Genomic DNA, 23982 nt, shown 5'->3' on the forward strand with positions numbered 1-23982 from the left:
TGCTGAAGTACAAGAAGTGAGTTATGTAAACCCATTTCTCTAAGTGTGCTCACCACGCAGAAATACCATGAAAGTAATTCAATGTGAAATTAGCCACGTACCTCTCCTTATCACCGATGCAGACTTTTTCATTTCGTCAGCAGATATGGAATGTGTCGCAACTGCTTCTTCAACAGGAATAGAGGCTACTACATTATCCAAGGCAGTCGATGTGAAGCTTTCAGAAGATTCTGATGGAAGACTCATTTGAGCAACATCTTTGAGGAACAAATCAGAATACTTTCAAAATTGGTCATATTTGGTTAAGCTTAAATATGGGCTCAGGCAAACTTGAGAAGAGAGTGTCTGCACAGTTTGGAAGTTAACATTTTAAAACTTTGGTGATAAACATTATATCTTGGATTTTGACGGCATTTTAATTAGAAGCTACTATAAACTCCAAACTCAGGACATTTGCTGCAAACATTTTATTTTTCAAAAGCAAGATCTATCCATCTAAATCAGAGCATCAATCTCAAAATTCGATTCTCTCCACCCACAAAAGCCCTGTTATGGAATGCCATGGAAATACATACAAGTGTCACTGTACCCAAAAAAGACCAATCTTAAGAAATGCAGCCCTAGCATGAAAATCTTTGGGCACTTTTATGGTTTGGGGTTCAAAGTACATTTATATTAATTCAGTGTTTGCAATCTATTGTTAAATACATAATTTATACTGTTGTTAAAACTTTGGGTATTTGAGGATTTAGTTAATAACTAAATATGCACAAATGAAGTGCAGTAATTAAAACAACTTGATTTTGTTACTTGAGCCAATGCAACTTCCAAGTGTCTAAAATTTAATAAAATCCAAGTTATTGAGGTCACGAATTGACATTTATGTGCACATCATTATACTTAGTTACAGTCTCCAATTTTCCTCATATCAAATGAAAGCAAGCCTTTGATCACACATGGAAAAATATCTGTTAAGCCCGATGCATTCAAGTATAAAATGCTTACACATTCTAGTGTACCCTTTTTCCCCCAAATAAAACCTAGAGCACGATGAGAGGAAACCGTTGACAAGTTTGGCGAAAATTAGAAAAATAAATGATATTACTCAGGTGAAACGGGGGGAGATTTTCAACTTGAGATCCTGCTTTTAAAGCATCAGCTGGGCGCAGAGCAGAGGAAAACTGGATGGCGAGCATCCCACATTCTTAATAGAGCCCGCCTGATTTCCGTTCCATTAATCTTAATGTGCACAAATTATAAGACGATTCAAACATTTTCCAAATTATTCAAGAGTCTTTTAAATGGAAATGGAATTTATTCAAAATCTTGAGAAAGTTTTCGAAGATATTGAGAAGAAAGGTTAGAGTTCACAGACAGACTGAATCAGCCATAATATAATCCCTCCTCCTTCTGGTTTTCTAGCAAAAGGAGGGAGAAATGAAAATAAGGGAATTTATACAATTACTGACAAGCATGCACAAATACTGCCACTATAGTACTGCATATGAAAAAATGCACTTACCATAATTACTTAATATACCAGTTGTTGAAGTTGCTGGACAGTCCTGTGCAAAAGACAACATCGAAGAATTATAGTGCTCAATGAGAGGAACTGTTTGGGACACATTCGTATTAAGAAACTGACATGTGTTGTAGCATTTGGCAGACTGTTAAAATTAACTTGTTATTTTGTGCTCATTAAGTCATCACACAATAGTACTGAAGAATCATATTTTTTCTTCTTTATACCTAGTATCAGATCCAGAGGTAAATGATCCAAAACTTTCCACTAGAGTAATCTTTGTCCTTTACCAGTGCTCAAGTGGATAACCCCTTCTTGGAACAGTATTACCGTAGAAGAAGGAACTCAGCAGCTAGTTACTTGGACTCTTATTACTGAAGTTAAAATTGCTGGGACGTTACAGCGTAGTGATGCTGAGCACTAAGTGCCATAGAATGACGCAAATTTAATTCCCCACATTGCTCAATCCCTGATCCGAGGTACACCAAGCTGGGAGCAGACACTGTGACATCTCCCAAACAGTGGAGGAGTGGGGGACAGGGGGGGGGGGACGGGGGGGTAGCGGAGCACAATTGGACAGGGTAATTCAACTTGGGTGGTGATGCAGAGAAGTAGCAGATATATGGGATGAGGCCAATCACCCACTCTCTCAGCAGCAGAGGCACAAGTCTACACAGACTGAAGGAGGAAAATAACTAATTAAAAATATGCTGGAGTAAATTTGGCCAGGCACTTCACAGTAGTGCCTGCAGCCCTATTTTGCACACTGCATCAATGAACTACAGTGCAGATCAAGTCTACCCTGCAAGTCTGCAGAGTCAAAATATAAAACAATAGAAATAAAGACCTACCTCAGGTGAAATACAGGTAGCTAAATTTGACGAAGTAGTTTCTTCAGTTTGTAGAGCATATTCTCTGGATCGCTCATCAGTTGATGGAATCGTCAGACTCTTCTTAGCAACAGAAGCATCTTGATCATCAATCAAACTGTGAGCTTTCCTTTTTCTATCCATTTGTCCTATATTCGACGTTGGCTTATTTAAGCTCCATTGTTGTTGTAAACTTTTTATAAGTGGCACTGATTCGGACACAGTGGGTACAGCAGGTGCCTCCATTAACGGTTCAGAGCTGCATGCAGGAACATAATAATTGAAATAAGATCTAGTACTTTAAATATGTATTTTTGGTGAAATATTTGCGCTTCTCAAGGTAGAGAATATTAATGCTAAAGGATGGAACATTTCTTACTCTTACAATCAGGGGTCAGCATGAAGCACACGCAACTCAGGCATATCACCAGCAGGTGCAGAGTAAAGCTCCACTGCTGACACAAAATGCACCTTAGCCCCTGCTTCTGAGAGTGGCACATACTTCACTAGTGTGAAGTTTTCCACTTCCCATAGCAATCCAAAACTAATCCCACTGCCCTGCTTTCTCCTCCTAACACTATATGGAACATATATATGGGTAGTTTTCTTCAATGGCCCAATGCTCAATTGGAACCAGGTTGAGATTGCCCAAACTCAATTCGTATAGGATACTGTCAGCCAAGAGGGAGAGGATGCTTTCATCCCATCAATCTCAACTAGACGTAAACTCTAACACTAGAAATGAGAGGGCAGTGTTCCAACTTAGGCGTGCCCAAGCTTTCTTCTGCCTTTGAGGGCCACAAGGGTGCATATGGGGCACCATGGGCCACTAATAATAATAATAATAATAATAATAATAAATGTTCCCATTAATTTACATTGATCACTTGCTACTGATACAGTCAGATCTTGGTATTCAAATTTGGGATTTAGCCACCAAGAAGGAAACAGTGCCAAAAACAACCTTTTCCAAGCCTAGGAAATTCAACCATGACAAACCAACGAACAGGAAAGTAAAGTGGAAATAAAACTAAGTCGCCTGGTCTTTGTGAGTGAGATGGCCAGGGAGTATAGCCACATATGTACACTTGTTCTAACCGCTACAGCAGCCATTCCCTAGCCACCTTCTTCAATTAATAAAGATAATATATTGACTCTAAAGAATTTCTCTAGCCAGAGTCATCTTCAGTGTTGGTAAAGGCACACTATCCCTTTAATCTACCTAGAAGCAAAGATATATATTTTATTTATTTTAAATCAAACAATGTAACAAAACCTGCAACCAGTCCCTTGGATATTAATTGTTACACAAGTTCTTTGATGAAACTATTTTGTTTAAACTGTGAAACAAAGATAGCTATTTTTCTGGTTACAACACCCCATATAGTGAGTCTTATATATTTCACCTGAGCGATTAGAGAAGGAACTGAACGGAAGATGGATGCTTCTCTACAGGGAGGGTTAACATTAATCAGAGGATGATCAATCCAGCTCATTCTCACATACCACTGTTTCATAAGTATCTACTGACCATATTTTACAGAAATACTCCATATTTTATGATTTTTTGTGTGTGTAGTATTTAAATAATTTGTTCTTAGTGTAACTTTTCTTTGAACTCAATTCTACTGTAAGTTCAAATTCAGTCTTAAATTGAACATCCTGAAAATAGAGGCCTTACCTCACAGACTCAGTAACTTCAACATTTTCCATTGATGAGGGTACAACTGGCTCAGCAACTGTTAAGGTGTCTTCTGAAACAGGGATGAAGGAAGCGGAAGATGCATCGTACTCTGTTAAGGAGGAGGCTGGGATCGCAACTAAAGTTAATATGAATGTCTCTTCTTTCGGGCTTCCGATCGCCATCAAGTTCTCTAAAACATAACCACAGAGGATTTAAATTCGAAGTGCAACACAACCGAAGCCATGCAGTCATTTGGAATTGGCCTTATAATTTTTGAACAGAGGCCACAAGACTGATGTATTACTGGGTTTCTGAAAAGGGGCCACAAGACAAATGTTACTGGCACAATGAGGTAGTCACATAGCTACACAGCTGTCAATCCATCCAGTCTTGGCCCACAGAGAAAATAATAAAAGCTCTCATTATTCACCATCCTGAATCACTTAAGGACCACCATGACCATTTGTCTGAAAACACAGGCTGCCTTAAAAAGACTTAATACAAGACAATCCTCTACCAATTTGCATGAATGAGTTCATCCATCAAGGACCCTTACTATTTTTTCTGTTTCTACTGTTGGTGTTGAACATTTTTAATAAACACTGAGGACATCATCTAGGAACAAGCTTGGAACGATTAGTGGGCCCAAACAGGAGAGAATTAACGACATTTCTAAAAATTCAGTGATTAAGGGTTTTATTTATTTATATATTAATTCACCTTCTTCACAAAGTCTGGTTCAGTAATTGCTTCAAACCTATGATGTCTTCAGCATATACTACTTAAAACACATTAAGATACAATATCTTGTATACTTCTGTACTATCACCTCTCAAACACCTCAAAGCTAAAAAGACCAAGTTTACCCATCTTTCCACATAACTCAGACCCCTAACATTAGGGATCAGCCTCGTGGCCAGGACACAAGGAGAACTCCCCTGTTCTTCCACCAATAGGGTCATGAGATCTTTTACATCCACCCGAGAGGGCAGACAAGATTTTGGTTTAATGCCTCATCTGAAAAACAGAACCTCCAACAGTGCACTCCCTCACTACTGCACTGAAGTGTCAGCCTAGATTATGTGTTCAATCCTTGAGTGGGGCTTGATTCTGATGCAAGAGTGCTATCACTGAGCCAAGGCTAACACCTATACTGGCTCAACCTCCACCAAAAGCGTTCAACAATAATAATTATTATATATTGTATTATAATATCTAATGTATAATACATACCCAGTTATAGGGTGTAATGCAATCTTGGAGTTCAGATGTCATTCACAAACTAGGAAGGAGTTTATGACATGCGACATAAACTCCTTCCTGATGGTGGGTACGGTAGCATAGTGGTTACATTACTGGATTAGTAATCCAGAGGCCTGGACTAATAATCCAGACAATGTGAGTTCAAATCCCACAATGGCAGTTTGAGAACTTGAATTCAGTTTTAAAAAACCTGGAAATAAAAAGCTGGCATCAGTAAAAGTGACCGTGAAGCTGTGGGATTGTCGTAAAAACACAACTGCTTCAATAATGTCCTTTAGGGAAAAGGAACCTACCGTCCTTACCTGGTCTGGCCTATGGGTGACCCCAGTCCCACACAAATGTGGTTTACTCTTAACTTCCCTCTGAAGTGGCCTAGCAAGCCAGTTGTAACAAACCACCACAAACATCGACTGCAACGGTTCAAGAAGACACTCCACCACCACCTTCTCAGGGCAACTTGGGACGGGCAATAAATGCCAGCCTTGCCAGCAACACCCACAACCCAAGAATAATTTTTTTTTAAAGTACCAAAATTGTTCAGTTAACTATTAGTCCCATATTTAAGTACAAACCAGTAACTTACTTGCATTGAACTTACCCAAGTTTTCTTCAGACGTGGCAAATGTCTCCTGGTGGTCTATGTTTTGAGCTTCTATGACATCAATCTGTAAAGGTCAGAATTTAATGAAAGTTTACGACAAAATAAAACAATTTACTTTTGTACCTTTTTATGGTATGTGCTAATGGTAGACAACAAAATATACTTTTTTTGGCAACTTAACCAAGTGGCGCCTCGAAAGCTGGATAATCTAAGCATTATCCTGTCATTGCTGCTCAGCACGTAAGCAAAGATCCACGGGGAGGGTTTCATTTTTCATCAGGTCAACACAAAGCTTTTCAATTTGGATTGAAGTGTCACACTGCATATTCCTCTCCACTGGGAACTAGGTCCAGTTTCCGAACCTTTTTTCATTTCCAACTTCACCAAGCAGTTGCAGACTTTTGAGCTTAAACTCTATTTTCCAGAGGGCTGAGGTGAGCACCAGTTTCTCAAAGGCTCCTCTCTCCTCACAATTGTTTCTTTTATTTACAAAAGTTGGCTTTTTACAACATAGTGTGAATTATGTGGCAAGTATAGTAATGGTTACTGTTTTTAACCCTCTATTGTAGTGATTAGCAAAAATAATTTTTAAATGGATCAGTCAAAAGTTTATTTTGCAAAACATAATATTGCTTACCTTTTGGGAGTAACCAAAATATGAAACTTCTGCAGTTGCTTCTGGAGCTTCTACGGAAAGCCTTGTATCAGCAGTCTGACACAGGGTCAATGTGGATTGCGTGAAGTATGTATCTGACGAAAATCTCGCTTGTGCTTCCTGACTTTGATTTGTTGTCTGCAGTTGATCATGTGCTGGAGGCACCCTGAAGAAAAGTTTGACATCAGTACGAACTGAGACTGTCAATATGTACTGTTTCTAACTACAATGCATTCTACTTCACTTTCAGTGAGGTGGTCACACCGCAGGTAAAGATTACGCAGGCAGAAAGGAAATGGGTGACCGCCAGGCAGAGTAAAAGGACGAGGCAGGTAGAGCAGGAGTCCCCTGGGGCCATCTCCCTCTCAAACAGATATTCTGCTTCAGATACTGTTGGGGGAGATGGCTTATCAGGGGAAAGCAGCAAGAGCCAGGTTCGGGGCACCACGGGTGGCTCTGCTGCACAGGAGGGGAGGAGTAAGAGCGGCAGGGCTATAGTGATAGGGGATTCAATTGTAAGGGGAACAGATAGGCGTTTCTGCGGCCGCAAACGTGACTCCAGGATGGTATGTTGCCTCCCTGGTGCTAGGGTTAAGGATGTCACGGAGCGGCTGCAGGGCATTCTGGAGGGGGAGGGTGAACAGCCAGTAGTCGTGGTCCATATTGGTACCAACGACATAGGTAAAAAAAGGGATGAGGTCCTGCAAGGTGACTTTAAGGAGTTAGGAGATAAATTAAAAAGCAGGACTTCAAAGGTAGTGATCTCAGGATTACTACCGGTGCCATGTGCTAGTGAGTATAGGAACAGGAGAATAGACAGGATGAATGCGTGGCTACAGGGATGGTGTAGGAGGGAGGGATTTAGATTCCTGGGACATTGGGACCGGTTCTGGGGAAGGTGGGACCTGTACAAGCGTGACGGGTTACACCCGAGCAGGACCGGGACCAATGTCCTCGGGGGGTTGTTTGCTAGTGCTGTTGGGGAAGGTTTAAACTAGAGTGGCAGGGGGATGGGAACCTGAGCGGGGAGTCAGAAGGGAATAAAGTTGAGAGCAGCATGAGAGGGGAAGACCCAGGGGAAATCTACAATACAAATAGGACAAACAGTTGTTCAAGAACAAGCGAAAGGGAAAAGCGTAGAGCAGCGGAAAGAAAGTGTACTTTAGGCACGACAGATAAAATAAAAACTAGAAGGCATAAGGCGATTAACCCAGCATCAAAGCTGTGGCAGGGGGTTGGGAACCTGAGCAGGGAGACAGAGGAAAGTGTGTCAGGAAGGGACAGAAGGTATGGAGTAAAAGGTAAAGTGTTAAAAAAGGACGAGTCAACGGCACAAATAACTACGTATGGGTATAATCTTGTGGCCATTACAGAAACATGGCTGCAGAGTGACAACGACTGGGAATTAAATATGCCAGGGTGTTTAACAATCAGGAAGGACAGGCAGGAAGGAAGGGGAGGTGGGGTGACTGGGTATGGTAGCATAGTGGTTATGTTACTGGGCTAGTAATCCAGAGGCCTGGACTAAAATCCAGAGTCATGAGTTCAAATCCCGCCACGGCAGCTGGCGAATTTAAATTCAATTAATTAATTAAATTCAATTAATTAAATTTTTAAAAATCTGGAATTAAAATACGAGTATCAGTAATGATGGCCATGAAACTACCGGATTGTCGTAAAAACCCATCTGGTTCACTAATGTCCTTTAGGGAAGGAAACCTGCCATCCTTACCCGGTCTGGCCTATATGTGACTCCAGACCCACAGCAATGTGGTTGATTCTTAATTGCCCTCTGAAATGGCCTAACAAGCCACTCAGTTGTAAAATCTCGCAACGAAAAGTCATAATAAGAATAAAACCGGACGGACCATTAGGCACCGGACACGACAATGGCAAAACACCAAGCCAAGTCGACCCTGCAAGGTCCTCCTTACTAACATCTGGGGATGTGTGCCAAAATTGGGAGAGCTGTCCCACAGACTAGTCAAGCAACAGCCTGACATAGCCATACTTACAGAATCATATCTTTCAGCCAACGTCCCAGACTCTTCCATCACCATCCCTGGGTATGTCCTGTCCCACCGGCAGGACAGACCCACCAGAGGTGGCGGTACAGTGATATACAGTCAGGAGGGAGTGGCCCTGGGAGTCCCCAACATTGACTCTGGACCCCATGAAATCTCATGGCATCAGGTCAAACATGGGCACGGAAACCTCCTGCTGATTACCACCTACCGTCCTCCCTCAGCTGATGAATCAGTCCTCCTCCATGTTGAGCACCACTTGGAGGAAGCACTGAGGGTAGCAAGGGCACAAAATGTACTCTGGGTGGGGGACTTCAATGTCCATCACCAAGAGTGGCTCGGTAGCACCACGACTGACCGAGCTGGCCGAGTCCTGAAGGACATAGCTGCTAGACTGGGCCTGCGGCAGGTGGTGAGCGAACCAAAACGAGGGAAAAACTTACTTGACCTCGTCCTCACCAATCTACCTGTCGCAAATGCATCTGTCCATGACAGTATTGGTAGGAGTGACCACCGCACAGTCCTCGTGGAGATGAAGTCCCGTCTTCGCACTGAGGACACCATCCAACGTGTTGTGTGGCACTACCACCGTGCTAAATGGGATAGATTCAGAACAGATCCAGCAGCTCAAAACTGGGCATCCATGAGGCGCTGTGGGCCATCAGCAGCAGCAGAATTGTATTCCAGCACAATCTGTAACCTCATGGCCCGGCATATTCCTCACTCTACCATTACCAACAAGCCAGGGGATCAACCCTGGTTCAATGAGGAGTGTAGAAGAGCATGCCGGGAGCAGCACCAGGCGTACCTAAAAATGAGGTGCCAACCTGGTGAAGCTACAACTCAGGACTACATGCATGCTAAACAGCGGAAGCAACATGCTATAGACAGAGCTAAGCGATTCCACAACCAACGGATCAGATCAAAGCTCTGCAGTCCTGCCACATCCAGTCGTGAATGGTGGTGGACAATTAAACAACTAACGGGAGGAGGAGGCTCTGCAAACATCCCCATTCTGAATGATGGCGGAGTCCAGCACGTGAGTGCAAAAAACAAGGCTGAAGCGTTTGCAACCATCTTCAGCCAGAAGTGCCGAGTGGATGATCCATCTCAGCCTCCTCCCGATATCCCCACCATCACGGAAGCCAGTCTTCGGCCAATTCGATTCACTCCACGTGATATCAAGAAACGGCTGAGTGCACTGGATACAGCAAAGGCTATGGGCCCTGACAACATCCCAGCTGTAGTGCTGAAGACTTGTGCTCCAGAACTAGCTGCACCTCGAGCCAAGCTGTTCCAGTACAGCTACAACACTGGCATCTACCCGATAATGTGGAAAATTGCCCAGGTATGTCCTGTCCACAAAAAGCAGGACAAATCCAATCCGGCCAACTACCGCCCCATCAGTCTACTCTCAATCATCAGCAAAGTGATGGAAGGTGTCGTCGACAGTGCTATCAAGCGGCACTTACTCACCAATAACCTGCTCACCGATGCTCAGTTTGGGTTCCGCCAGGACCACTCGGCTCCAGACCTCATTACAGCCTTGGTCCAAACATGGTCAAAAGAGCTGAATTCCAGAGGTGAGGTGAGAGTGACTGCCCTTGACATCAAGGCAGAATTTGACCGAGTGTGGTACCAAGGAGCCCTAGTAAAATTTAAGTCAATGGGAATCAGGGGGAAAACTCTCCAGTGGCTGGAGTCATACCTGGCACAAAGGAAGATGGTAGTGGTTGTTGGAGGCCAATCATCTCAGCCCCAGGGCATTGCTGCAGGAGTTCCTCAGGGCAGTGTCCTAGGCCCAACCATCTTCAGCTGCTTCATCAATGACCTTCCCTCCATCATAAAGTCAGAAATGGGGATGTTCACTGATGACTGCACAGTGTTCAGTTCCATTCGCAACCCCTCAGATAATGAAGCAGTCCGAGCCCGCATGCAGGAAGACCTGGACAACATCCAGGCATGGGCTCATAAGTGGCAAGTAACATTCGCGCCAGATAAGTGCCAGGCAATGACCATCTCCAACAAGAGAGAGTCTAACCACCTCCCCTTGACATTCAACGGCATGACCATCGCCGAATCCCCCACCATCAACATCCTGGGGGTCACCATTGACCAGAAACTTAACTGGACCAGCCATATAAATACTGTGGCTACAAGAGCAGGTCAGAGGCTGGGTATTCTGCGGCGAGTGACTCACCTCCTGACTCCCCAAAGCCTTTCCACCATCTACAAGGCACAAGTCAGGAGTGTGATGGAATACTCTGCACTTGCCTGGATGAGTGCAGCTCCAACAACACTCAAGAAGCTCGACACCATCCAAGATAAAGCAGCCCGCTTGATTGGCACCCCATCCACCACCCGAAACATTCACTCCCTTCACCACCGGCGCACTGTGGCTGCAGTGTGCACCATCCACAGGATGCACTGCAGCAACTCACCAAGGCTTCTTCGACAGCACCTCCCAAACCCGCGACCTCTACCACCTGGAAGGACAAGAGCAGCAGGCGCATGGGAATAACACCACCTGCACGTTCCCCTCCAAGTCACACACCATCCCGACTTGGAAATATATCGCCGTTCCTTCAATGTCGCTGGGTCAAAATCCTGGAACTCCCTTCCTAACAGCACTGTGGGAGAACCGTCACCACACGGACTGCAGCGGTTCAAGAAGGCGGCTCACCACCACCTTCTCGAGGGCAATTAGGGATGGGCAATAAATGCTGGCCTCATCAGTGACGCCCACATCCCGTGAACGAATAAAAAAAAACTATGTTAATAAAGGAAGGAATCACTAATACAGAGAAATGATATTGGGACAAAGGATCAGGACAATGAAACAGTTTGGGTAGAGATAAGGAATAATAAGGGGAAAAAAACACTCGTGGGCGTAGTATATAGGCCTCCGAATAGTTGCAACTCTGCTGGAAGAAGTATTAATCAGGACATAGTCGGGGCATGTAATAAGGGAACAGCTATAATTATGGGGGATTTTAACTATCATATTAACTGGACAAATCAAATTGGACAGGGCAGGGCAGGGCAGCCTTGAGGAAGAGTTTATTGAGTGTATTAGGGATCGATTTCTTGAGCAGTATGTAACTAATCCTACAAGGGGGCAGGCAACCTTGGACCTGGTCCTGTGTAATAAGCCAGGATTAATTAATAATGTCCTAGTTAAGGATCCCCTTGGAATGAGTGACCATAACATGGTTACATTCCATATCCAATTAGAGGGTGAGAAGGTTGGTTCTCAAACAAGCGTACTGAGCTTGAATAAAGGAGACTATGATGGTATGAGGGCGGAATTGATTAAAGTGGACTGGGAAAATAGATTAAAGGGTAAGACGGTACATGAACAGTGGTGTTCATTTAAGGAGTTATTTTACAACTTTCAAAAAAAATATATTCCACTGAGGAAAAAAGGGTGTAAAAGAAATGACAGCCATCCGTGGCTAAGTAAAGAAATCAAGGATAGTATCCGACTAAAAACAAGGACATATAAGGTAGCCAAACTTAGTGGGAGGATAGAAGATTGGGAAGTCTTCAAAAGACAGCAAAAAGTAACTAAAGGATTGATTAAGAAAGGGATGATAGATTATGAAAATAAATTCGCAAAAAATATAAAAACAGATAGCAAGAGTTTCTATAGTTATATAAAAAGAAAAAGGGTGGCTAAGGCAAACGTAGGTCCCTTAGAGGATGAGACCGGGAAATTAATGGTGGGAAACATGGAGATGGCAAAAATGCTGAACAAATATTTTGTTTCAGTCTAAACGGTAGAAGACACTAAGAATATCTCAACACTGGACAAACAGGGGGCTCTAGGGGGGGGGGGGGGGGGGGAGGAGCTAAATACGATAAAAATCACTAAGGAATTGGTACTCAGTAAATTAACGGGACTCAAGGCGGATAAATCCCCTGGATCTGATGGCTTACATCCTAGGGTCTTGAGGGAAGTGGCAGGAGGGATTGTGGATGCTTTGGTAATAATTTTCCAAAATTCTCTGGACTCGGCAAAGGTCCCGGCAGATTGGAAAACTGCTAATGTAACACCCTTATTTAAAAAGGGTAGTAGGCAGAAGGCTGGAAATTATAGACCAGTTAGCCTAACGTCTGTGGTGGGTAAAATTTTGGAGTCTATTATTAAGGAGACAGTAGCGGAACATTTGGATAAACATAATTTAATAGGACAAAGTCAGCATGGCTTTATGAAGGGGAAGTCATGTCTGACAAATTTGCTGGAGTTCTTTGAGGACATAACGTACAGGGTGGATAAAGGGGAACCAGTGGACATAGTGTATTTGGACTTCCAGAAGGCATTCGACAAGGTGCCACATAAAAGATTATTGCTCAAGATAAAGAATCACTGGATTGGGGGTAATATTCTGGCATGGGTGGAGGATTGGTTATCTAACAGGAAGCAGAGAGTTGGGATAAATGGTTCATTCTCGGACTGGCAACCAGTAGCCAGTGGTGTTCCGCAGGGGTCGGTGCTGGGTCCCCAACTCTTTACAATCGATATTAACGATTTGGAGGAGGGGACCGAGTGTAACATATCAAAGTTTGCAGATGATACAAAGATGGGAGGGAAAGTAGAGAGTGAGGAGGACATAAAAAACCTACAAGGGGATATAGACAGGCTGGGTGAGTGGGCGGAGATTTGGCAGATGCAATACAATATTGGAAAATGTGATGTTATGCACTTTGGCAGGAAAAATCAGAGAGCAAGTTATTATCTTAATGGCGAGAAACTGGAAAGTACTGCAGTACAAAGGGATCTGGGGGTCCTAGTGCAAGAAAATCAAAAGGTTAGTATGCAGATGCAGCAGGTGATCAAGAAGGCCAACGGAATGTTAGCTTTTATTGCTAGGGGGATAGAATATAAAAACAGGGAGGTATTGCTGCAGCTATTTAAGGTTTTGGTGAGACCGCATCTGGAATACTGCATACAGTTTTGGTGTCCATACTTAAGAAAAGACATACTTGCTCTCGAGGCAGTACAAAGAAGGTTCACTCGGTTAATCCCGGGGATGAGGGGGCGGACCTATGAGGAGAGGTTGAGTAAATTGGGACTCTACTCATTGGAGTTCAGAAGAATGAGAGGCGATCTTATTGAAACATATAAGATTGTGAAGGGGCTTGATCGGGTGGATGCGGTAAGGATGTTCCCAAGGATGGGTGAAACTAGAACTAGGGGGCATAATCTTAGAATAAGGGGCTGCTCTTTCAAAACTGAGATGAGGAGAAACTTCTTCACTCAGAGGGTAGTAGGTCTGTGGAATTTGCTGCCCCAGGAAGCTGTGGAAGCTACATCATTAAATAAATTTAAAACAGAAATAGACAGTTTCCTAGAAGTAAAGGGAATTAGGGGTTACGGGGAGCGGGCAGGAAATTGGACATGAATTTAGATTTGAGGTTAGGATCAGATCAGCCATGATCTTATTGAATGGCGGAGCAGGCTCGAAGGGCCGATTGGCCTACTCCTGCTCCTATTTCTTATATTCTTACTTCACATACATATTCCTTAGATTTGTGCTATTATGTCCTGAAACATGTGCCAAAGCAACACAATTAATACACTAAATTTTATATGTTTATCCTCCTTTACCTTTCACCCAGATGCTCGGTCACATCATCCAGATGCTCAGTCCTACGCATTTGCTCTTCATCTCCCACATCTTTGTCTTGTTCCTCAGATATTGATACCTTATCATTTGGTTGCTCAGCTGGAACCTGCTCCATTGTTATGTTTTGTTTATCACCTTCGGCTGTCACCAGGCGAAGCTGCAAGCATTCATCAAGATTCATCTCTGTTTTATTACCTACAAATAAAATCATCAATGGTTATATTTTTCCTGTACCAACATTTTCTGTACTAAAAATAGGGCCAGCAATATTATGAAGTGTTATTTACCTACAGTAAAAATCTTGAACTTAAAGCACTGAATTTATAATTTCTCCAAGGACTTGGAAAATGCAGTGTATCAGTTACTTCCAAATTTAAAAGCAATAATTTCAAGTCCTTAATTTCCTTATTTGCTTAAATCACAAATAAAATGTACAGTTATAATCAAATAATGCTCACTTTTTAAAACTTGCTAATGTAACATTATTAGGAGTACACCTTGCACTTAAAAGATAATTTATCAATGCAGTCACTCACTTCGACTACACTACATGCTTTTAAATCACTGCTAATATACATGTAACTATATTCACACATTACAGATGCAATCGCATACCACATCGGTTGCAAAGGGCCAGTGCTGTCCCAGACCACCAAGTTCTAGTTAACTTTAATATAAAACAACTTTTTTTTGTTTTAAAGAAAAGGTTTCTTTAATCAATGTAGGCTCTGTCCATTTTGCTTACCATGTTTTGCCTTCTGCAATGTTGTTCCCGATGGTTCTACAGAGCTCTGCACTTCTCTACTCTCTGTAACAGAGCAAGACAACTTTTTCGCACGGCTTCTAGAAGTGGTTTTACTGAGGTTGGGTTTTGGTTTTAGAAACCTGCATCTTCCCATGGCTCTGTTTGTCTGTGAGCCATCAGACTCTTCAATGAGTGAAGAACTACTAATGAAAGAAATCAATTCCTTTTAGTATCATCTCAGATGAAATTAAGTTTTAAATTATCAACTAAAAATATTTTTGCACAATTTCTGTGGACTGAGAAACCTAGGTGAAGGGATAAGGCCAAAACTCCAGAACATCACCAAGGTTGAAAAATAGGAGAAAGGGTAAGGTAAATCAAGCAGCTGTCATTATGTGATGCCAAGCTTGGGTTCTAAAAACTTATAGATTGGAGAAGAAAGGAAAGACTGATGGAGATAGGAGTTCAATAATTTTGAGGTCCTGAAAAAGAAAAGGTTACAACAGAAGTAGGTGCAACACAGCGAGGATAAAGACAGATGAAAGTATGTGGGGAAGTACATTTCAGAGTCACTACTAAATCCTAAATCAAGTATGAAGTATTGTCATGGCAGCATATTAATCCTTTTATATCACTCATTTATAGATTGAAGTATGTGAAAAGTATTGTGAAGCACTGGACAATTTATGGAAAAAGTAATTTATCCTTCCCAAGCACAGTATTAGAGACCTTACCTACAGCTAGCATTAGTAGAATCTTCTTTTGGAAGAGGAGGTTCTTGCAAGTCCAGCCCATCCTTCAGATCTTTCTCTGTAGGAACATTCTGCTCATCAAGTCTGCTAGATTCAGTGTGCACATCACTCACATTGGGAACAGTATCACACACTACAATATGTAAGGAAGGAGGATCACTACCGAGGACAGATTCCTGCTCCAAGTTCTTCTGATCTACACAGCTTACATCTGTGTCTGGAGCATTCTGTAAACCATCACTAGGCTCTGCATTGCAGTGGTCCTCTTCTGAAGGGGCAACAACATGGAGGTTTAAAATTTACATAACTACAGGGGAAAAACTGCTTTGCTTGTTATGAGTAGAGATATCATAAACACATTTTTTAATGCATTTACAATGTTGCTACACACAGCAACCAGAGCACTTTTTCCCCCATGTCTAGCAATTGTTTATATACACAAAGAAAGTTGTTTTTTTGTTAGAATATTTATTAAGATCCGTGCTGAGTCTAAAACTCAAATTTAAAGCAATTTGTACAGGAGAACCCACAATGCTCCTGAACACACAAATACTCCACAAGCGCTCAATCATTCCAGCTTGAAAATAAACAAGGCTACAAAATATCCAGTTCTCAAACTAGGGTCTAGCTACTGTTGCCATCATTGTGCAGTCACAAAGACCTTTATTGGCCCCTATGCAAATATTCTTAATAAAAGTTTTTCAAACAATCTGTTTTATAAACTGTTTAACAGAATACCTGATAACAAATTTAACCAAGTTTCGCTGTGCAGGTTTAGAGGGAAAGAACAGAATACACATGATGACACTACAATAGGGTTGCAACAGTATCAGCTGATGGGAAGAAAGTGCTCTACTAAAAAATACTAGCATGAGTATCAAAACTACATTACTTTAGTTGGTTGTAATAATTTTCAATGCATATAAAAAGGAATGGTTAGTTTTAAGGAGTATGTTCATTTCTTAAATCTAATCTCAGTTTAGATGACAGTTAAACTGCAGAAGTGTTACTTTTGCACTATATTATTTCAATGGATAAATTAGTGTTGTGAATCTCCTATACCCCACTATTTCCATTATTTATTCAATTATTTTGTTTATTGAAAAGTACATAATTATTCTGAAAGAGCATGTGGACATGTTTTATTGCTGTAGAACTGTTATGGGATGTGTCTCAAAATAAACAATGAAACATTAAAACTGGGCATGGTCTAAAATCCATTTGTCATTTTTCTCTGGCATAAACTGAGCATTTTAGAACTTAACTGTTAATATTCAGTGTTCAAACCTACTCAGAAACTTAGAAATTCAATCTCACCTTGAACCTCCTCTTGAATATCAGCACTATGTGAATTAAATGAAGGATCATCAATTGCAACTAGTCACTGTAGCTTCTGCACTTCCTGTACTGTCACCTACAGTGCAACTTTATTGCATAAATTACACCATTAGCAGTGGTGTGAACACCATATTAACCAAAGAAGCATTATTTTTGCAACAAGTCAACATGAGTAACCAGGACAGAGTAAATGAGGAAGTTTATTTTTGATTTATCTCAAAAAGGAAAATATAAACTGTCTGATTAAAGAGCAACAGGCCAATTCCTGGGCTCAGAACCAAGTGCATTAAAGATTATTCTTCTCAGAACAGATATGGGTGTTTGGGGAGGTTACAATAAGAGGAGGTTATGATTGTAAGGGATGGTTATGATATGGACAACCTCAGACTTGTCATTAACTATTCTGTGGTCAACATTTGGGCCAAGGTATGAGATCAGTTGTTGAATAAGGTAGTTTGCTGAGGTCAGCAGTCATCTTATACCGAAGCACCAGAACTGAAAATGGATAGTTAATAGTGTACAATAATCTTATACTGTAAATGAATGCACTGACATTCTTAACATAGATCCATGAACATCACATCTACAAGAGCAGCATCCTGGTAGCTAGCAAAACTCAGTCCTGGTGGTGGTTTAGGAGCAGGCCCACAATGGCAGATGGTGTAGGAGACTTCCAAGCAGAGAAAGTAGGTGAGTGGGTAAAGCATGGTTTCTGTTAGAGGGCAAAAAATATCAAGCGCAGACAGAGTTGAAATGGGTTCTGAATTCCAATAGTAAATAGACAAAATGCAAAGAATAGAAATGGATGTATATACATCCAGAGATCTGGTTATAATGACATGAGTTAGATGAACCAGAGGGTATTTTCATTCCTATTTTTAAGCCGGTCAATTGGGAGTTCAATATCCGTGTTACTGATGTGAATTCATGTGAATTCAACTGCTCTTACGCACTTTATTTATTCTAAGCAATGACTCAGAAATACCTGGATACCTACATGGCAAATTGAAGTGATTGATGGTGACTGTTCAATAATAAATTATGACATTATGTAATACATGTTGGAAAAAGTAGTGTTCAAAATTAGTCATTTCTTTTCTTACCTGGCACTGTTTCTTCACTTGCAATTTCAATAACTTCCTGTAAAAAGATGAATTTCAAAGTTCATTGCTCTAGTAAATAAACATTAATTTTGAAAGATCAATTCAACATAAAGTAATTGTTCAGGTAACTATATGTGGAGCTCTAAAGTACTTGATATTTGTAGTCCCAAACCTTTAAGATAGACTACATTTGTGCATAATGTAGACTGTAACTACTGCCATTAGGGCCAGTATGGACAAATATAATTTAAAATGGTCAATACACCAATATTCAGCAATTAACATTTTTATACATATTATTTTGCAGATTTCTAAAACATCAAATTTTATCCACAAATGTGAATTTGTGCCTTCAATTTTAACAAAAATATGGAACACACTAAATATCAAAATACTGATTATCTTGACATTATTACATTTTCTAAATCAATTTTTATTTTGCTTTCTCTGTGAATTATTTAGTCAAGGCCACAGTTGGTAAAGATTTATCTTATATTATTTCAATCTCAACTCTTCATTCTATTTTATCATTATAATAAAAGGTCCTGATGCAAACAGTTGTGGAAACAACAGACTTAACAACTTACAACAAAAAGTTCGATCTGATCGGCAGTTGTTGAGTGGTAATCTTCTTCTGAAACTAAGGTGCATGACTGACAGGGGCCACTTTTATCAGGTAACTCAGGGAGTGACTGTTCAGTTTCACTATCATAGTTCTTGTCTGAGACATTAACTGCTATTTCAAGCTGTGTGTGATAAATGGGAGTGATAAAAAGGTTCAAAAAAAAACTTTCCAAACAAAACATATTTTTAAAGCTGTATTATTTGTTCAGTCAGGTTTTAGTCCAGTGTATAACACGTTCCATTTTAGTCTCCGTTTTCTTTGAACATCGACTCAACTGCCATCAAGAAATGCAGGTTTGAGGTAAAAACAGAAGGAAAACGTATATGGTGAGTAATTAAAAATAAAATAAAGAAACATACAAAAAAAATCAAATTACAAAAACAAAGTGTTTATTCCGTACATTATTTTAGTTAATAGAATAAAATGAACTTCCTACATAATCACAGAAGAGGTCAAGCAATTCTTATGGAACCCATGCACCAAAGCGATGTTGCTCAGAGTGAGAAGATGTGGACTCATGGCCATATATCCCAGTATGGCAAGTTCCCACTTTCAGCTGCACTATCAGAGGGTAGATCCAAATGAAGGCAAAGTGCTATACCAAGCCAAGGTTAGGAAGGGAAAGAAAGGAAAATAAAGAAGTGGGACAGAACAGGAAGAGAAAGTTTAATAAATGTAACTACAGACTTACAAACTAAAACCTATACACACAAACAAACATCTAAAAATACTTTGTTTTTATTCATTCATGCAATGTGGGCATCACTGGCAAGGCCAGCATTTATTGCCCATCCCTAATTGCCCTCGAGAAGGTGGTGGTGAGCCGCCTTCTTGAACCGCTGCAATCCATGTGGTGAAGGTACTCCTGCAGTGCTGTTAGGTAGGGAGTTCCAGCATTTTGACCCAGCGACGATGATGGAACAGCGATATATTTCCAAGTTAAGATGGTGTGTGACTTGGAGGGGAACATGCAGGTGGTGGTGTTCCCATGCGCCTGCTGCCCTCTCCTCCTAGGTGGTAGAGGTTGCGGGTTTGGCAGCTGCTGTCGAAGAAGCCTTGGCAAGTTTCTGCAGTGCATCTTGTGGAGGGTACACAGTCACGGTGCTCCAGTGATGGAGGGAGTGAATGTTTAAGGTAGTGGATGGGTGCCAATCAAGCGGACTGCTTTGTCCTGGATGGTGTCGAGCTTCTTGAGTGTTGTTGGAGCTGCACTCATCCAGGCAAGTGCAGAGTATTCCATTACACTCCTGACTTGTGCCTTGTAGATGGTGAAAAGGCTTTGGGGAGTCAGGAGGTGAGTTACTCGCCGCAGAATACCCAGCCTCTGACCTGCTCTTGTAGTCACAACATTTACGTGGCTGGTCCAGTTAAGTTTCTGGTCAATGGTGACCCCCAGGATGTTGATGGTGGGGGATTTGGCAATGGTAATGCCATTGAATGTCAAGGGGAGGTGGTCAGACTCTCTCTTGTTGGAGATGGTCATTGCCTGGCACTGTTACTTGCCACTTGTCAGCCCAAGCCTGGATGTTGTCCAGGTCTTGCTATATGCAGGCACGGACTGCTTCATTATCTGAGGGGTTGCAAATGGAACTGAACACTCTGCAATCATCAGCAAACATCCCCACTTCTTCCCTCTTAGATTCAAGTTACAATACAACTAACTCATAGGCACACAGGTATTGCATTCAGCAAAATCTTGTCTAGTGTGCGTACTGGGCAGTAATAATTTAGAATGTGAATGTTATTGCATCAGATCCATGAATTTATTCACCTAACCATGTGGTGATAAATTTTCCTGTAAGATGGAAAGAAGAGGTAATGATGAATTTTTACAGAACACTGGTTAGACCAGTTAAGATTACTGTGTGCAGTTTTGGGTACCCCATCATAGGGAGGACATTAAAACCATAGACAGCGTACAGAATAGATTCACCAAGATGGTTAGGAATGGGAAACTTGAGTTAAGAGAGATGAGAACTCGGGCTATTTCCACTGCAGCATAGAAGGCTAAGAGGTGATTTAATAGGGAAAGAATATTTCCTCTAATGACGAGTGGTCCTCAATTTTAAATGGTCACCAAGAGTGAGGAAAGGGATTAGAATGAGGAAAGAAGTTAGGAGAAATTTCTTTACAAAATGGAATGTTTTGCTACAGGGAGTGGTTGAGGCAGTGGCCATTGAATCTTTTAAGGGAAAATTGGATAGCCATAGTGGGCGATGTAGTGGCCTTGGAAAAGGTCCAGAGGAGAAATCGAGAATGATTCCCACTTAAAGAACCTCAGCTACTTAGATAGGCTCAAGCACCTTGGTATTAACTTTAGAGCAACATGAGATGTGGGGCAGGCTTCTTGTACCAGCTGGTCTTTTCCTGCCCAACAATGTTATATGTTCATATGTTTGAAGCAGAAAAAGATACAGGGCTATGGGGAGCAAGGAGGGCAGTGGGATTGGTTCTGGATTTCTCTAGCGAAGAGCTGGCATAGACATAACAGGCAAATAGCCTCCTTCTGCGTTGTAAACCTCGATAGTTCTATGGAAACTAATATTCATCAGAACCCAGCTTCCACAACAAACAACTTTGGCCACTACACAATGGCAGCAGATAAAAATGACGAGATGCTCTAATTATTAGCTTGGATTTGGATAAACAAAGCAACAGCCATTGCAATATAAAACCTTTCTAAAACCAGTGAACGAGAAAGACACAACACAAGGAGTAAAGGGACCATCTGAAACAAAATGTTCGCATGACATACATTATCTAATTTGTCTTACAGCTAAACACAATTTTTCAATTTTTTCCACGAGGTATGCTGTGTATTTGATCACCAATGTGCTTTGATTAAAACTATGCAGATTGACGTCCTTCAACCCTGCTGAGCCCCAATCTCAGGTATGCAGTTGTGTGAAGGCACCCATGATGAATTTAGGCATCCCTTCAAGTTCGAAGGGGGTGGAAAAGCAATTAGACTGCTAGTGTGCCTCATGGCTGAAAAGTGGTATTGGTGGAACTGCGGAAACAGCTCAACCATATACCAGCCCAGCCACAAGAGCTGGATGGATTGGTAAGACCTGTAACGGGGTCGGGCCGTGAGAGGAGGGGGATGGGAGGAGACAGATTTCATAGTCACTTCGTTTTTTTGTTAAAAACACTCATTTAGTAGCTGATATTAGCGAATGAGCACAGAACATAGGCTGTCATTTCAATTCACAAGTGCCTATAAAATTAAGTTACCTATACATTTTGGAACCAGTTCTCAGCTATCATAATTTTCTTGTGAAATGAACTTGGCCACTCAACAGAGCTTGCTTGTGTAGGGAAAAAAAGCCATATTAATCTGCAACAAGCATGAATAAAAAGTTTGAACTAGAATTTAAGAAAGCACAGTCAAAAGCACTACTACTGAAACAACAGAAACAGGTGGTGGGTTATTAAGAGCTGCTAAATGCACCGAAAACAGACACATTCACTATTCAGCTATTTTTAACTGCACGATAGCCATAACATTTTATCTAAAAAAACAGAAACATAAGAATCTCAAAACCTAGATTAAGAAGGCCTAGCTATGCAGACATGTAAAACAGCACATTTTCAAGCATTTAATGCTGTACCTCTTCCATGGTTTCCTCCACTTGGGTTTGAACAGGTTCAGGAGATCGTAGGCTGATTGGCACAAAAGCCGGTGCTTTGTTGACCTCCTCAGGATTGATGGAATAGATGTCATCCTCTTCTTCGACTTCAGGTTCTTCATCATCATCATCATCTTCCTGGGATGCTCTCAAGGTCACAAGTGTCATCTTTGTTGTTCCCTGACCTTTCCCAGCATTCTTAGTTTGCACCTCCTTCTTACCTAAGCCTTTGCTGACTTTGGGTTTTGCTTTTTGAGACCGTGCAGATCTACACTTGCCCTTGCCCTCGTTTTCTCCCTCCGATAATAGTGTAGAAGTAGTTGATGGTTTCTGTTCTGCTGGAGATTTATAAAATGCTGTAGGTTTGGGCTGTCTTCCAGACCTATAAAATAAACAGTTTTACTTTTTTGTTTCGAGTAACAGTATCCAAGAAAGATTTTAATGCCATTAATTAACTGGTAAGATCAATCAAAACTAGTTTTCAGGCCATGGACAGTATGGTATTTTCATTTACTCTTTCACTAACTCATTTTGCTTAATACATTATAATTACATTTATGCTGCGCTTTGAACAATATGACTGAAAATGGTACTCGTTACTTCATTTTTTTTTTACTTGTACTGATGATATTCTCTTCTTTCTTTGATGAAGGACCGCATCACAAGTGACAGCAACACTCTTATACTTCACCAAGTAGCCATTCTTCATGTAACGAGTGTCAATGTGTATTTTCTACCTAGAGGCACCACCACCAATCCAGATTCTGTGCTCAAGTAGACTCCCCGCACATGAGTTTACGCATCCAGAATTGGTCACTGGACAATGATCAGGTGAGGAAACCTTCACCAATTTTTTCTTCCCTCAGTTTAGGGCCACTAAGGCCAACGGTAGCATTCCTACTGCTATTCTAATTGAGATCAGCTAAATAAGATCAAACTAGGAATTGAATCAGAGATCATCCTTATCTCTACGGCTCAATGACAAATTACACGATGTTCTTACTCATTGAGCAATGAGGCATTCACTGGACAAATAGGTGACCTAGGCCACTCTGACACCTTAACGAATTCCAAATCTTCCATTGCATATTCAACTGATATATGACTGACAAAAACAGTACACCCTCCTAAGCTCCTTTTTTACAATACCTAGTTGGTTTGCTCATAATATTTTCCTGAATGGCACCCAGCTTTAACTCTTCTTGTTCATCCTGGCTGTCACACTCCGACGTTCTTTCTGATCGCTGCACTTTGTCAGAATCCCAGCTGCCTCTTCTTGATATCTCAGTATCTGAATCTGTAACACCTTGTCTCTCTGATTCCACAGAATCTGAGGAAACCGGGACTGCCACTGGAGATTGCGCTTTTGACTGAAAACCAAAACACAAGTCAAGGTTTTTACAGTTAGACAAATCATTATTAATGTATAAGTTTGGAGCCACATCAATAAATAGAAGAATGTTACTAGGAAAATAATATATTATCTAGTTCTACACACATTTAACATAACATAAGAAATAGGAGCAGGAGTAGGCCAATCGG

General features: G+C 41.3%; 1 protein-coding gene across 4 annotated transcripts in view; it reads right to left on the reverse strand.

Annotated features, from left to right (window-relative positions):
• LOC137320851 (transcription factor TFIIIB component B'' homolog) overlaps window positions 1-23982 on the reverse strand; it is an 80517-nt gene that overhangs the window by 13858 nt on the left and 42677 nt on the right. For 2 of the 4 annotated variants that reach the window (XM_067982753.1, XM_067982751.1), the window contains exons 17-29: window positions 23590-23810; window positions 22423-22822; window positions 18774-18932; window positions 18187-18223; window positions 15728-16013; window positions 14994-15196; window positions 14230-14443; window positions 6577-6760; window positions 5937-6003; window positions 4073-4265; window positions 2374-2650; window positions 1523-1565; window positions 102-257 (exon numbers count right to left, since the gene is read on the reverse strand). In XM_067982753.1, the coding sequence (XP_067838854.1) occupies window positions 102-257; window positions 1523-1565; window positions 2374-2650; window positions 4073-4265; window positions 5937-6003; window positions 6577-6760; window positions 14230-14443; window positions 14994-15196; window positions 15728-16013; window positions 18187-18223; window positions 18774-18932; window positions 22423-22822; window positions 23590-23810 (2440 nt within the window). The remainder of the gene's footprint in view (window positions 1-101; window positions 258-1522; window positions 1566-2373; window positions 2651-4072; window positions 4266-5936; window positions 6004-6576; window positions 6761-14229; window positions 14444-14993; window positions 15197-15727; window positions 16014-18186; window positions 18224-18773; window positions 18933-22422; window positions 22823-23589; window positions 23811-23982) is intronic. The other 2 variants (XM_067982752.1, XM_067982754.1) reach the window with 2 other exon arrangements.

The sequence above is a fragment of the Heptranchias perlo genome, chromosome 4 (genome assembly GCF_035084215.1).
Source record: "Heptranchias perlo isolate sHepPer1 chromosome 4, sHepPer1.hap1, whole genome shotgun sequence".
NCBI classification, from domain to species: Eukaryota; Metazoa; Chordata; class Chondrichthyes; order Hexanchiformes; family Hexanchidae; genus Heptranchias; species Heptranchias perlo.